The sequence below is a fragment of the Myxocyprinus asiaticus genome, chromosome 7 (assembly GCF_019703515.2).
Source record: "Myxocyprinus asiaticus isolate MX2 ecotype Aquarium Trade chromosome 7, UBuf_Myxa_2, whole genome shotgun sequence".
Lineage (NCBI taxonomy): Eukaryota > Metazoa > Chordata > Actinopteri > Cypriniformes > Catostomidae > Myxocyprinus > Myxocyprinus asiaticus.
Genome location: NC_059350.1, coordinates 13,778,704 through 13,791,643, shown reverse-complemented (window position 1 = coordinate 13,791,643; position 12,940 = coordinate 13,778,704). Strand labels below are relative to the sequence as shown.

Genomic DNA, 12,940 nt, shown 5'->3' with positions numbered 1-12,940 from the left:
ATTATATGTTTCTAAAAAAAGAGAAACAACAGCCAATTTACTTTTGATGGCTTCATTTGTGTTATTTTTTGAGCTCAAATTATTTCTTATAGTCCAAACAACATAGAAGCCCCATTTCTGTCTACTATATATGCCAAGAAAGTCATCATTCTGAGGGATTTATTTAGCTATAATGACCAGCTGAATTTACACTATCCTACCTATTACACAGCTTACTAAATTAATAAAATATTGATTTGAGTTAATTATTTCAGTAGCGTACTTTTAGGTCAGCTTTAAGATTTCCCCAAGAAACCTGCAGCTATATATGAAATAATTTGCTGGGACAGCAATGAAATATTTTAGCAGTCATTATACAAAAATATTTTACCGCATATTGTTATAATTATTACAATAAGTTAAACTGATAATGTCAAAAGTATATGAAAGCAACTTTTCCATGATTTGCATTATCTAAGTTAGTAAGATCTCTCTACTATGGAATGAAACAATAACAGGCTAATAATGTTACTGCTGATATCTATAAACCTTTTATCTTCACATTCTTATCAGATGGAAGACACCCTGGATCTGACTGCACATAATGACTGAAGTGTCACTTAAGTGTACTGTAAGACATATCAATCCTTGTAAGGCTCCAAACCACAGAGTAGGGAAGAAACACAGACGAACACAACAGTATAGAAGCAGTCAGTGTGGTCGCAACAATGAGGTGCCAAATGATTTACAACAATGTCTATCTCTAGATGAATCAGCAAAAGAAGATAGATTAAGTCTCTATTTAAGAGTTCAGAAGAATGCATTATTTGAGCTTTGGCATCATTGTGAAGATCTATTTTAATTAGATTGGTGAATTTGGTAGGGGAACTTTTAAGTCACATGTATCTAACCAACTTCACCATCAAATAGACACCACAGACAGACATCCTCCTGTCTGCAGGGTTGGGTAGACAACTTTTCGTTTACTCTCTTTCTTTTTGAAGAATTGCGCACCAAGCAGAATTTCACAGTGTATAATTACACATTATGGGTCATTAACATTCTAATTCCAACCCTGTTTTAATGAATAAGGATGTTTTAAAGAAAAAATAGATTTCGCTCTAACATGTGATTGGTTTGTTTCAGGAGCTGCTGAGTATATATTGCATCCATGCTCAGTAGTTATGCATTCCACCTTAAAATCCAAGAAGTTGTTCTTGTGATTTCCAAGAGAGGTAAGGTCTTTACAATTTCTAGCTTTCTAGCTTACATTGCCTGTTGTTTAAAAGTTAAATGAATGCATATTGTCCTAACAGTTTTGATCATTTGATCAACAGCAATGATCATTTAGTGTCTTAAGTATTTCAATATGCTTTTTCTCTCTGTGTCAGAGGAACAATATGAAAGCTTTTGCATTCCTGATGTGTTTGCTGGGCTCCTCGCTAGCTGCCCCTGTAAGAAGTTCTCTTCTCCACACCTCAGTTCAAGTTGGCATAACATAGTCTTTTTGTAAAGATTTCTTAAATAATTTCAGAACACATTTCTGACATTTTCCTCTTCTTTTTGATTTTACTTTCAGGCTCCTGACAGTGGCAGCAATGAGGTAAGACCCCTGTGCATTATTAAAATAGACAGTAATGTATGGCCTAATGTATTGCATTATGCATACTGTGCTTACTGTCCTGCAGGAGGGGATAACTGGACATGCTAACACAGCATTGCAGTTGATGGAACTCTACAGAATGTTAGGACAGCTGCAGCAACAGGTAAGAGACTACAAAATCATGATGGAGATGAAGATAAACCAGTAAACATAGCATTTAATAATATGAACATAATATGACCCGTATATTTGCAGGGTTTTGGTGCTGTTGCTTCGCCTGCTCAACAGCCTGTATGTTAAACACTTATAGAGTACATTTCACATCAACTCAAGACAACACTGTTTCCTACAATAGCGCAAATACAAAATTGAACTAATGACACTGTTTCTTACAGGCAGCACCAGCAGCGCCTGCACCTGTTGATGTAAGTGCTCATTCTATCATATCACTTATATAATATTCATTGTTGCTTTTTTGAAGTCATTTTATTTAGAATCAGTATCAGAATCAGAATCAGCTTTATTGCCAAGTATGCTTACACATTCAAGGAATTTGTCCTGGTGACAGGAGCTTCCAGTGCACAACAATACAAAACAGCAACAAGACATAGATAATAATAAAAAATAATAAAAAATAAAAAAATAAAAAAATAAAGAAATTGAATAGAAAATAAAGTATAAATAGAATACACAATAAGACAAATATATATATATATATATATATATATATATATATATATATATATATATATATATATATATATATATACATACACACACACATATACACACATACATACATACATACATACACACATAAACATACATAGTGCAAATCGAAATACAAATCTGTTTTATACAGTGCAAGGGAATGTAATGGCAGAAGAGGTTGGATGTGTTGGATAAAAATAAAAAGCCTTGACTGTGAATTGCACATAATTATTGCTCAATGGGGCAGTTTTAACTGCTGGATTAATGAAAACGTCTCTCCTTTTTTACAGGCCCAGCCTCAGGTTTTGCCTCAAAGACCAGAGCAGGTTAGCAACATGCTTTTACTAAACATTCTACATAAGAAGCAATGTATGGTTAATCAGGGTATGCAACACTTCACACAGGTGAACCCCACAATAAATATAGCTATGTATTGTTGTCTAGTTTGTTTTGTTGAGAAATAGCCAGTGGCCATTGTAAACAAATAAACAGAGTAATTTTAGCTTAGCTTTTAGCTTAGCTACTGATTTCATAGCCTAAACTACAGAGTGATAATTAAAGGTGCACTCTGTATTTTTATTTTATTTTTATTTTTTTGTAGCTTATTGCTAAACTTTGAAACAGAAAGAAATAGCAATAGTTGAAAAAGATGTTTAAAATGATATACACTCACTTGAGATGAAGACTCTAGTCATATCAGTCAGAAAAAGCAGTTTTATACATACATATGGTACTGGGCGCACATTTATAAGCACTGCCATGTTGAGATCATATTACCAGATGAATATTACTTGCTTTATCTTGATAATTCAATGTATTTGGATGATTTTATTCTTGGGATAAATTAATCATATCTCACTGCTGCGAATGGCATCTGGTAAACAGAATTGCTAAAATAATAATAATAAAAAATAAATGAATATTACGGGTTCAAAGCAAGTTAAGCTCAATCAGTAGCATTTGTGGCATAATGTTGACTACCACAAAAAAATAATTTCGACTTGTCTGTCCTTTTCTTTAAAAATTCAAGGAGAAATTCAAATGAGGCACTTTACAGTTGAAGTGAATGGGGCCAATTTTTGGTGGGTTTAAAGGCAGAAATGTAAAGCTTATAATTTTATAAAAGTACTTACATTTATTCTTCTGTTTAAACTCATGTATTATATGAGCTGTAAAGATCATGTATATCATAGTTTATACAGTGATTTTAGGATTTGTTGACTTTACGTCGTAAAATTGGCTATAACTTTTCACAGAAAAGTTTAGTAAGCGATTTTATCACACTAAAATCATGTTACCACACATATTGTTTATATCTTGAGGCTATAATTTTGAAATAGTGAGTATTTTAACATTTACTGATTGGCCCCATTCACTTTCATTTTAAGTGCAGCACTGGAACCCAGAATTTTTCTTTTTTCTTTTTTTTTTTTAAAAGAAAAGGAGGGGCAAGTCTAAATACATTTTTGTGGTAATTAATATTATTCCACAAATACTTTCAATTGAGCTTAACTTGTATTGAACCAGGAATATTCCTTTAAACATGCCATTGGTTAAGTCAATGTTGCTATGTCAGGCTGGTTGTAAGCCTCTAACAGACAAAGCCATAAAGTCATGGTCAAAAGTGTTTACACTTTTCAAGGAAATTTAACCTACGAATGGCTTACTTATAGTTGTCTCTGCATATTAAGCTCGGATAACAAAATCTTAATTATTAAAAAAATTATACACTTCACCTTTAATGTTTGTACTTAAAGTGGTACATAAGGCATGTTCTTGAAAGTTCTTTGTTAATTCCTTTTGTGTTGAGAATGTAATCAGCATTGATCCAAACAAGAACATTTCTTCCAGCACTTCTTTTTCAACCCCGCTCTACTGGCACAGAGAGGAGATGGGTCAGACGAGGAAGGAGCAGTAGGCTATTTCATTTTATTAGCTCTGTCTGAGCAAACATTGTCAAACGTCAGTACTGTCTAATTTCCTTGCTCCATCATGTTTCTCTTTTCTGTTACCCAAGCCACAGTTTCGTGGGTTTTACCCTCCCTATGGCTACCAGCCTGCCCAGCCGGCTGCTCCATTGAATTCAGATGAGGCAGAAGGGGGGGAGGAGGCAGCAGTGCCGGAGGGGGCAGAGGCCACAGAGGGGGCTGAGGCTGGGGCTGAAGCTGCACCTGAGCCTACTGGAGGAGCTCCAGCTGTAGATGCTGGTGTTGCAAATGAAATCCTACCTGTCAATGTTGCCATGGACATTCCCGTTACTGCTGTTGACCCTGCTCCTGACATCATTGCTACTGCTGCTGCCACCGTTGATCCGGCCCTCATCCCCCAGGAACCTTCAGTCACAGTGGAAATCGACACCACTATGGTGGGGCCTGAGGTTGCCACTGGTGGAGAGCAGGTGTTAGTGGCTGAAGCTCCTGGTGCTGGTTTGACCGTGTAGTAAGTGAGATGATCACAAGCTCCGCCCCATGATCCTGACCAATTGTTGACATTACTGTAAAACTACACCTCTATGGTCTGAACATTATAGCACAGGGATTGGGCTAGACTAAATGGCTGTATAACTGGCTTGCTGGAACAAAATTAGGCACATTCCTGTTGTGTTGTGTACGAAAATGTTTCTTGGCTGATAATATTTTCTATTAACCTCATTGTAAGGATTGAGCCAAACACTGCTATGAACAGCGTTGTATGTTATATGTCCTTTCTCTGTGCTATTTCTTCTCTCTTAATGTCTTACCAATTTTTGTGTGTGTGTGTGTGTGTGTGTGTGTGTGTGTGTAACTGCAATTAAATGTCTCTTTAATCAACCAAAGTGTAATTATGTAACTCTTTGGAAAAATAAAATAAAAGGTGGATAAAAACACAAAATTATATTTTGTTGTGAGGAATAGTCTGATTTCAAACATTTCCATAAAATACATATGGAAATTTGGAAATGTATCACTGAACACAAAATATACAAAATGTAAACAAATGAAACCAACATACAGTGGGCTCCAAAACCCTGAAACCACATTGAAAATGTGGGATTTCATTAATATAAATCTGGAATAAAGAGATCTGCCTTTTGTAAAATACAACTGAGTATTGAAAAATGTCTTAAATTTAACAAGCTCCAACTTCACCAGAGGTAACAATAATCACCTTACTAATCACAACACTTCACACAAATCACAACTATCAACCAGCTACAATAAAACAACAACAACAATAGTTATAAGAATTAAAACTATATAGATTTTTACAGTAAATAATAATTGTTATTTTTTCAAAAAAAAAAGAAAAAATGTTTTTTTTTTTTTTTTAATATTAGTTCACCTGTTTCTCACCCAAAGTGATTACATCGCTTCAGAAGACAAAAATTTGACCACAAGAGTTGTATGGATTACTTTTATGCTGCCTTTATGTGATTTTTGGAGCTTGAAAGTCTAGTCACCATTCACTTGCATTGTAAGGACCTAAAGAGCTGAGATATTCTTCTAAAAATCTTTGTTTGTGTTCAGCAGAAGAAAGAAAGTCATACACATCTGGGATGGCATGAAGTTGAGTAAACGATGACAGAATTTTCATTTTTGGGTGAACTATCCCTTTAAAGACTGGAAAAAACATAGCCTGGTCTGATGAATCTCAATTCTGCAGAAGTACACAGATGGTAGGCCCACTGAAGCCTCAGTTTTCTGATCTTGACTGACAGAAGTGGAACCTGACATGGTCTTCTGCTGTTGTAGCCCATCCACCTCAAGCTTAGACAAGTTGTGCATTCTGAGATGCTATTCTGATAAAATGTTTTCCCTATACTGATGGTAGATGTGAACATGATTTTATGCATTGCACTGCTGCCACATGATTGGCTGTTTAGATAACAGCATGAATAAGTAGGTGAACAGGTGTTCCTAATAAAGTGGTCATGAGTGTATATATTTCAGTTATGATTCCAAAATGTGACATTTCAAGTTTTTAATTAGGACAATTTAAATGGTTTTTTTTTTTTTTTTTTTTTTTTTTTTTTTTAGAGAGAAATGGAAACTTAATTAAAACTAGTAAGAATAGTAAAATAAAATTTTGACAAAAAGTTTGAGATTATTAGTATTTACAGGATTTTGACAAATTTAAAACAAACAAAAAGTTATAACGTAAAATATGAATAAAAATAAAAGTTCTGCACTATTTCTAGGACACTCAATAATCAAATAAGCAAATTTGAGACATTCAACTGTGTTATCTTCTTTGCACAAAAGGTCAGATTTCCTTGCTTGCATTGAAGCACACAAGATGCTCTTTGAAACATGCTGGATCATCAGATTTTGCATAAACTTGGAGAGTCCATGTAAGCTTGAGTGCATCATGTCATTACAGCAAATGAGGGGCATACCAAATGCTAAAACAAACAAACAAAAATAAATCTGAAAATTACATACATTTTTCAATTCCAATTTTCACTCAATTTGTTATGCTGATAATATAATTTATATAAACATTGTATTAAATTAAAATATACAAAATAGAAGAATTTTCACAAGTGGAATAAAGCTTTTGAATTTCACTGTACTGTATTTTTAACAACATACACAGTACAAATGTACGAACACACAAAGTGTATGCAACAAAAAAAGGCCTTGCAACTATTGTTCTTGTAGGCTTTTAATAAAGCTGTGGATGGCTGTGAAAGGTAATAAGGCTGGCAGGTTTGTTTTAATAGGATAAAGAGGGATCTATGGAAGAGTGCTGACTTGGCAGATGTGTTGCTACACAGGGTCAGTCTCTCTTACTCTAGCAAGCACACTTACAAATGACAGCAGTATAATGTGTAGACTGTAAAGCTACAGTGGAATTACAGTTAGTTAAATAAACACTACCAACAAATGTAGTCTGTCAGATATACCTTATGCTTGAGTTACTCTGGTAATAGGTAAACCATTCAAGCATGAGCATCAAATCAGTTTTGAATATCGAGTGTGAAAGGATAACTGACTTTCAAAATTCTCCATTTCACTGTAATTGCATAATGATGAACCTCACCCACAGACTTTCAACTTTTGTTGGAGAGAGTATAAATTATGTGCTATTCAAAAAAGCAGGGAGGAGACTGTTATTGTCACTCTAGTCTCTCATTAATCTCCAAATCCTTCTCAGGGTCATACGAGACTCAGACATCATTACAGAGCACAAACAGAACAAATGAACCACCAGCATACTCCTTCTTTGAAAACACTAGCTTTAATATGATGTATTTTCATTTGAGTCGGTGCTGAAGGTCTATAATTCTGTGGGGCCTGGAGATTCTTCTGACTGAGTGAGAATGGGAAGGGATTGCGGTTAAAGGGAAAAAAGCAGGTGAGTTTGCTGTGAATTTGTGATCATTTTTACCTCTTAGTGTCTCTACTTGTCCATTTTGGACTATTTGCATTATTTCTTAAACAAGATAACACAAGTAAAATATACAGTACATCCTGACTTCAGCCTCTTGTTCCAGGGGAAAATCATGACTGTTGTACCTACATCACGAGGTATTGCAGTTCCACCCCGAGTGTCTCCGATAATGGAGGTTGATGAGTGCAGTGAAGAACCAATTTCTGTTCCTAGTCTAGGACGCCTATTTAACGCCAACAACAGCAACAACAATGATGAGTAATTAGAGATCACTTAGTATATAATTAATTTAACTTAATATATATACACTCACTATGTACTTATTCATGCGATTACCTAATCAGCCAATCGTGTAGTGCAATGTATAAAATCATGCATATTTGGGTCAGGAGCTTCAGTTAATGTTCACATCAACCATCAGAATGGGGGAAAAAAACGTGATCTCAGTCATTTGCCAGACGGGCTGGTATGAGTATTTCTGTAACTGCTGATTTCCTGGGATTTTCACACACAACAGTCTTTAGAGTTTACTCAGAATTGTGCCAAAAACAAAAAACATCCACTGAGCGATGGTTCTGCGGACAGAAAGGCCTTGCTGATGAGAGAGGTCAACGGAGAATGGCCAGACTGGTTCGAGCTGACAGAAAGGCTACGGTAACTCAGATAACCACTCTGTACAATTGTAGTGAGCAGAATAGCATATCAGAATGCACAACATGTCAAACCATGAGACGAATAGGCTACAACAGTAGAAGACCACGTCGGGTTCTACTTCTTGTAGCCCATCTGCCTCAAGGTTCGACGTGTTGTGCATTCTGAGATGCTATTCTGCTCACTACAATTGTACAGAGTGGTTATCTGAGTTACCATAGCCTTTCTGTCAGCTCGAACCTGTCTGGCCATTCTGCATTGACTTCTTTCATCAACAAGGGATTTCTGCCCACAAAACTGATGCTCATGGGTGTTTTTTGCTTTTGGCACCATTCTGAGTAAACTCTAGAGACTGTTGTGCGTGAAAATCCCAGGAGATCAGCAGTTACAGAAATACTCAAACAAGCTCATCTGGCACCAAAAGTCATGCCACAGTCAAAATTTTCCCCATTCTGATGGTTGATGTGAACATTAACTGACGCTCCTGACCTGTATCTGCATGACTTTATACATTGCAATACATGACTGGCTGATTAGTTAATCACATGAATAAGTAGGTATACAGTTATATAATCTGTATTCATGCCTAAAAAAATATTTAAATAAACACATTTGTATCATGTTTATGTATTCATGGCAATTATGTTTTTTTCTCTTCATAGGGAAGAAAAGAAGAAAAAGAAAAAAGAGAAAAAACAAAAAAAGGAGAAGAAAGAGTAGGTCTATTAGTAGTCAACTTTTTTTCATGTGCAGTTGTCTCATTTCAGTCATGTCCATGAAATGTGGTTTACTGTTATAAACATTTTTTGCCATTCCTGTAGGAAAAAAGAAAAGAAAGAGAAGGAAAAAAAGAAGGTAAAAGAAAAAGATGAGAAGGAGAAAGAAAATGAGAAAGAAAAAGAGAAAGAGAAGGAAAAAGAAAAGGAAAAGGAAAAAGATAAAAAGGAGGGGTTAGTATTATTTTTTCAGTCATTTCTAATTAGTGATTTTCAAGTTCAAAGTAATTACTATTGATTATTCTTCAATGAACTTCATTTTCTCAAGGCCTAAAGAGGTATTTGTGATTAACCCAGCGGGACTCCTGTACTATCAATGGCTGCTCATAATTACCATTCCTGTCATGTACAATTGGACAGTTATCATTGCAAGGTAAGAATTAGTATTTCATGTTTTAATAAGACTAGGTTACCAAGGATAAGACGAGAGAAGAATACAAATTGAAGATATCTACGGTTTTTCATCTCTGCAGTGTGCTCCCTAACAGTCACTAGTCTTTCATGCTCGTATATGTATATAAATAAAATCAACAACATCTGTTCAGTCTCAAAATCAAACAAAATAAACAAAATCTTTGCATTTTAGAAGCATTGTTTACTAGACTCTTGGTCAACTGTTCAAATAGTAAAAACCGTTGTGTAAACAATTCATCTAAAGGGATAGTTCACCCAAAATGAAAATTCTGCCGTAACTCATGTTGTTCTGGAACATGACTTTTTTTCTTCTATGAAACACAGATGCAGATGTTTGGCAGAATGTCAGAAACTGACAGCCTCAGTCACAATTAACTTTCATTGCATGAAAAATGTATGCAAAAAATAGAAAAGGTAACTTTCTGCTTTCATCTCCTTTTGTGTTCCACACAGAAGGAAGGAAGTCTTATGAGTTCGGAATAAAAAGAGGGGCAGTAAAAAACATTATTTTCATTTTTAGGTGAACTATCCCTTTATATAGTAATGTGTTTGCTGTTTTGTTTCTGTGCATAGAGCCTGCTTTGAAGAACTCCAGCATAGATATCTGCTGATGTGGTTCATCCTGGACTACACCTCTGACCTGCTTTACTTGGCTGACATGGCCTTTAGAGCACGAACAGGTGAAGTCTGGGTTAGAATTTTCCTTTAAAAAACAAAAGTCAAAGCCTGTGAAAACATACAACTGATTTCATGGTACCTTTCTTTAAACAGGTTACCTGGAACAGGGCTTGCTCATCAAAGATGAAAAGCTCCTTCTCAAGCAGTACACAGACAGTCTCCAGTTCCGTATTGATGTCATCTCAATGCTGCCCACAGACATTTTTTACTTCGTTTTGGGCTTAGACTACCCGGAGATCCGCATAAACAAGTTGCTCCGCCTGAACCGCATGTTTGAGTTCTTCAATATCTCAGAAACTATGACCAACTACCCCAACATTTTCAGAATCTGCACCTTGGTCATGTACATAATCATCATCATCCATTGGAATGCATGCCTCTACTTCTCCTTCTCCAAGTCCATTGGGTTTGGATCAGACGCATGGGTGTACCCCGCTCTTACTGAACCTGAGTTTGGAGAGCTGTTGCGAAAATATGCATTCAGCCTCTACTGGTCCACGCTTACCCTTACCACCATTGGAGAGACGCCCTCTCCTGAGCTGGACTCTGAATTCCTCTTCCATGTAGTTGACTTCCTGGTGGGCGTCCTGATCTTTGCCACCATTGTGGGTAATATTGCTACCATGATCTCAAACATGAACGCAGCCCAGGCTCAGTTCCAGTCACGGATTGACAACATTAAACAATACATGCATGCACGTCATGTCAGCAATGAATTAGAAAACCGTGTCATCAAGTGGTTTGACTACCTTTGGACTAATAAGAAAGCTCAAGATGAAAGAGAGGTGCTGAGATACTTGCCAGACAAATTACGGTCGGAGATAGCCATGAACGTACACTTAGATACGCTCAAGAAGGTGCGGATATTTGCAGACTGTGAAGCTGGGCTGCTGATAGAGTTGGTGCTGAAGCTACGTCCTCAAGTCTTCAGCCCGGGTGACTACATCTGTCGCAAGGGTGACATTGGACGGGAGATGTACATCATAAAGGAAGGAAAGCTTGCTGTGGTAGCTGATGATGGTGTCACTCAATTTGTCGTCCTTGGTGATGGGAGCTACTTTGGCGAGATCAGCATTTTGAACATAAAGGGTAGCAAGGCTGGGAATCGGAGAACCGCCAATATTCGTAGCATTGGATACTCAGACCTTTTCTGCCTGTCCAAAGATGATCTAATGGAGGCTCTGACAGAATATCCTGATGCAAAGACTATGCTGGAGGATAAAGGGAGACAGATTCTGTTGAAGGATGGTCTGCTGGAGCTGGATCCTTCAAAACTGAAGCCAGATGAGCGGGATTTAGAAGGCCGTGTAAACCAAATTTACAACACGCTGCAGATCATGCAGACCAAGGTGACCAAATTGATGGCAGAACACGAGGAAACACGGAAAAATATCAAACAGCGAATTGTTCAGATTGAGCGTTATGCTGGGGAGGAGGTGGAGGATGAAGAAGAAGAGGAGGAGAAGATGGAAGACACAGAGAAGGTTAAAGAAGAGGAGATGGAGAAGAAAGAGGGAGAGACAGAAAAAGAGAAGTCAGAAGAAGACAAGGAAAAGAAGGAAACAATAGAGGAGGAAAAGTTGCAGGAAGTGACCAAAGAGGAAAAGAAAGACGGGGAGCCATAGGATCTAAAGAAAACAGCTTAAAACTGGATGAAAATCATGAATGAGGCTGATCCTAAATACATTTGAATAAAGAACAAAACACTATTTTAATATTATAGCAGCCACAAAGTGTAGATCATATCTTCACCAAAAAATTATGTCATCATTTACTCACCTTTATGTTGTTTCAAACCCATATGACTTTCTTCTGTGCAACACAAAATGAGATGTTAGCCTGGAAAAAAGATGCAATGAAACTGAATGGTGACTGAGTCTAACATTCTGTTCAACAGAAGAAAATCACATAGATTTGGAACAAATCTATGAGGGCAAGTATATGATGACAGAATGTTCATTGTTGTTGTTGTTGTTTTTGTGTGTGTGTGTGTGTTTTTGTGTTTTTTGCTAACCTATCCCTTTAAGTGTACAGATACATTTTGGTCTTGAAGGGACAGTTCACTAAAAAAATGAAAATTCTCTAATCATTTACTAACCCTCATGCTATCCCAGATGTGTATGACTTTCTTTCTTCTGCTAAACACAAACAAAGAATTTTAGAAGAATATCTCAGCTCTGTAGGTCCTTACAATGCAAGTGGATGGTGGCCAGAACTTTGAAGGTCCAAAAAGCATATAAAGGTATCATAAATGTAATCCATATGACTTCAGTGGTTAAATCCATATCTTCAGAAGTGATAGCTGTGGGTGAGAAACAGATTAATATTTAAGTCCTTTTTTACTATAAATCTCCACTTTCACTTCCACGTTCTTATTTTGTTTTTGGCGATTCACATTCTTCGTGCCATATACTGGGCAGGAAGGAGAATTTATAGTAAATAAAAAGACTTAAATATTGATCTGTTTCTCCTCCACTCCTATCGTATCGCTTCTGAAGATATGGATTTAACCACTGGAGTCTTATGGGTTACTTTTATGCTGCCTTTATCTACTTTTTGGACCTTCAAAGTTCTGGCCACCATTCACTTGAATTGTGAGGACCTACAGAGCAGAAATATTCATCTAAAAATCTTAATTTGTGTTCAGCAAAAGAAAAAAAGTCATACACATCTGGGATGGCATGAGGGCGAGTCAGTGATGAAAGAATTAAAATTTTGGGGTGAACTATCCTTTTAACAAGCATTCATAATTTTC

General features: G+C 36.4%; 2 protein-coding genes across 2 annotated transcripts; both read left to right on the top strand.

The window, feature by feature from the left end:
• Nucleotides 1-1,175: 1,175 nt before the first annotated feature.
• Nucleotides 1,176-5,189, top strand: enam (enamelin). The gene is made up of 9 exons (XM_051703230.1): nt 1,176-1,214; nt 1,371-1,433; nt 1,559-1,582; nt 1,668-1,745; nt 1,838-1,873; nt 1,978-2,007; nt 2,584-2,619; nt 4,145-4,207; nt 4,311-5,189. The coding sequence occupies exons 2-9, from the start codon at nt 1,380-1,382 to the stop codon at nt 4,731-4,733; spliced, it is 744 nt and encodes a 247-aa protein (XP_051559190.1). The 5' UTR covers nt 1,176-1,214; nt 1,371-1,379; the 3' UTR covers nt 4,734-5,189.
• A 2,258-nt stretch (nt 5,190-7,447) lies between these two features.
• cnga1a (cyclic nucleotide gated channel subunit alpha 1a) lies at nt 7,448-12,298 on the top strand. Its single transcript, XM_051703105.1, has 7 exons — nt 7,448-7,630; nt 7,770-7,924; nt 8,980-9,033; nt 9,139-9,267; nt 9,362-9,466; nt 10,081-10,187; nt 10,279-12,298. Exons 2-7 carry the CDS (start codon nt 7,779-7,781, stop codon nt 11,808-11,810), a joined length of 2,073 nt encoding a protein of 690 aa, XP_051559065.1. The 5' UTR covers nt 7,448-7,630; nt 7,770-7,778; the 3' UTR covers nt 11,811-12,298.
• The last annotated feature ends 642 nt before the right edge of the window (nt 12,299-12,940 follow it).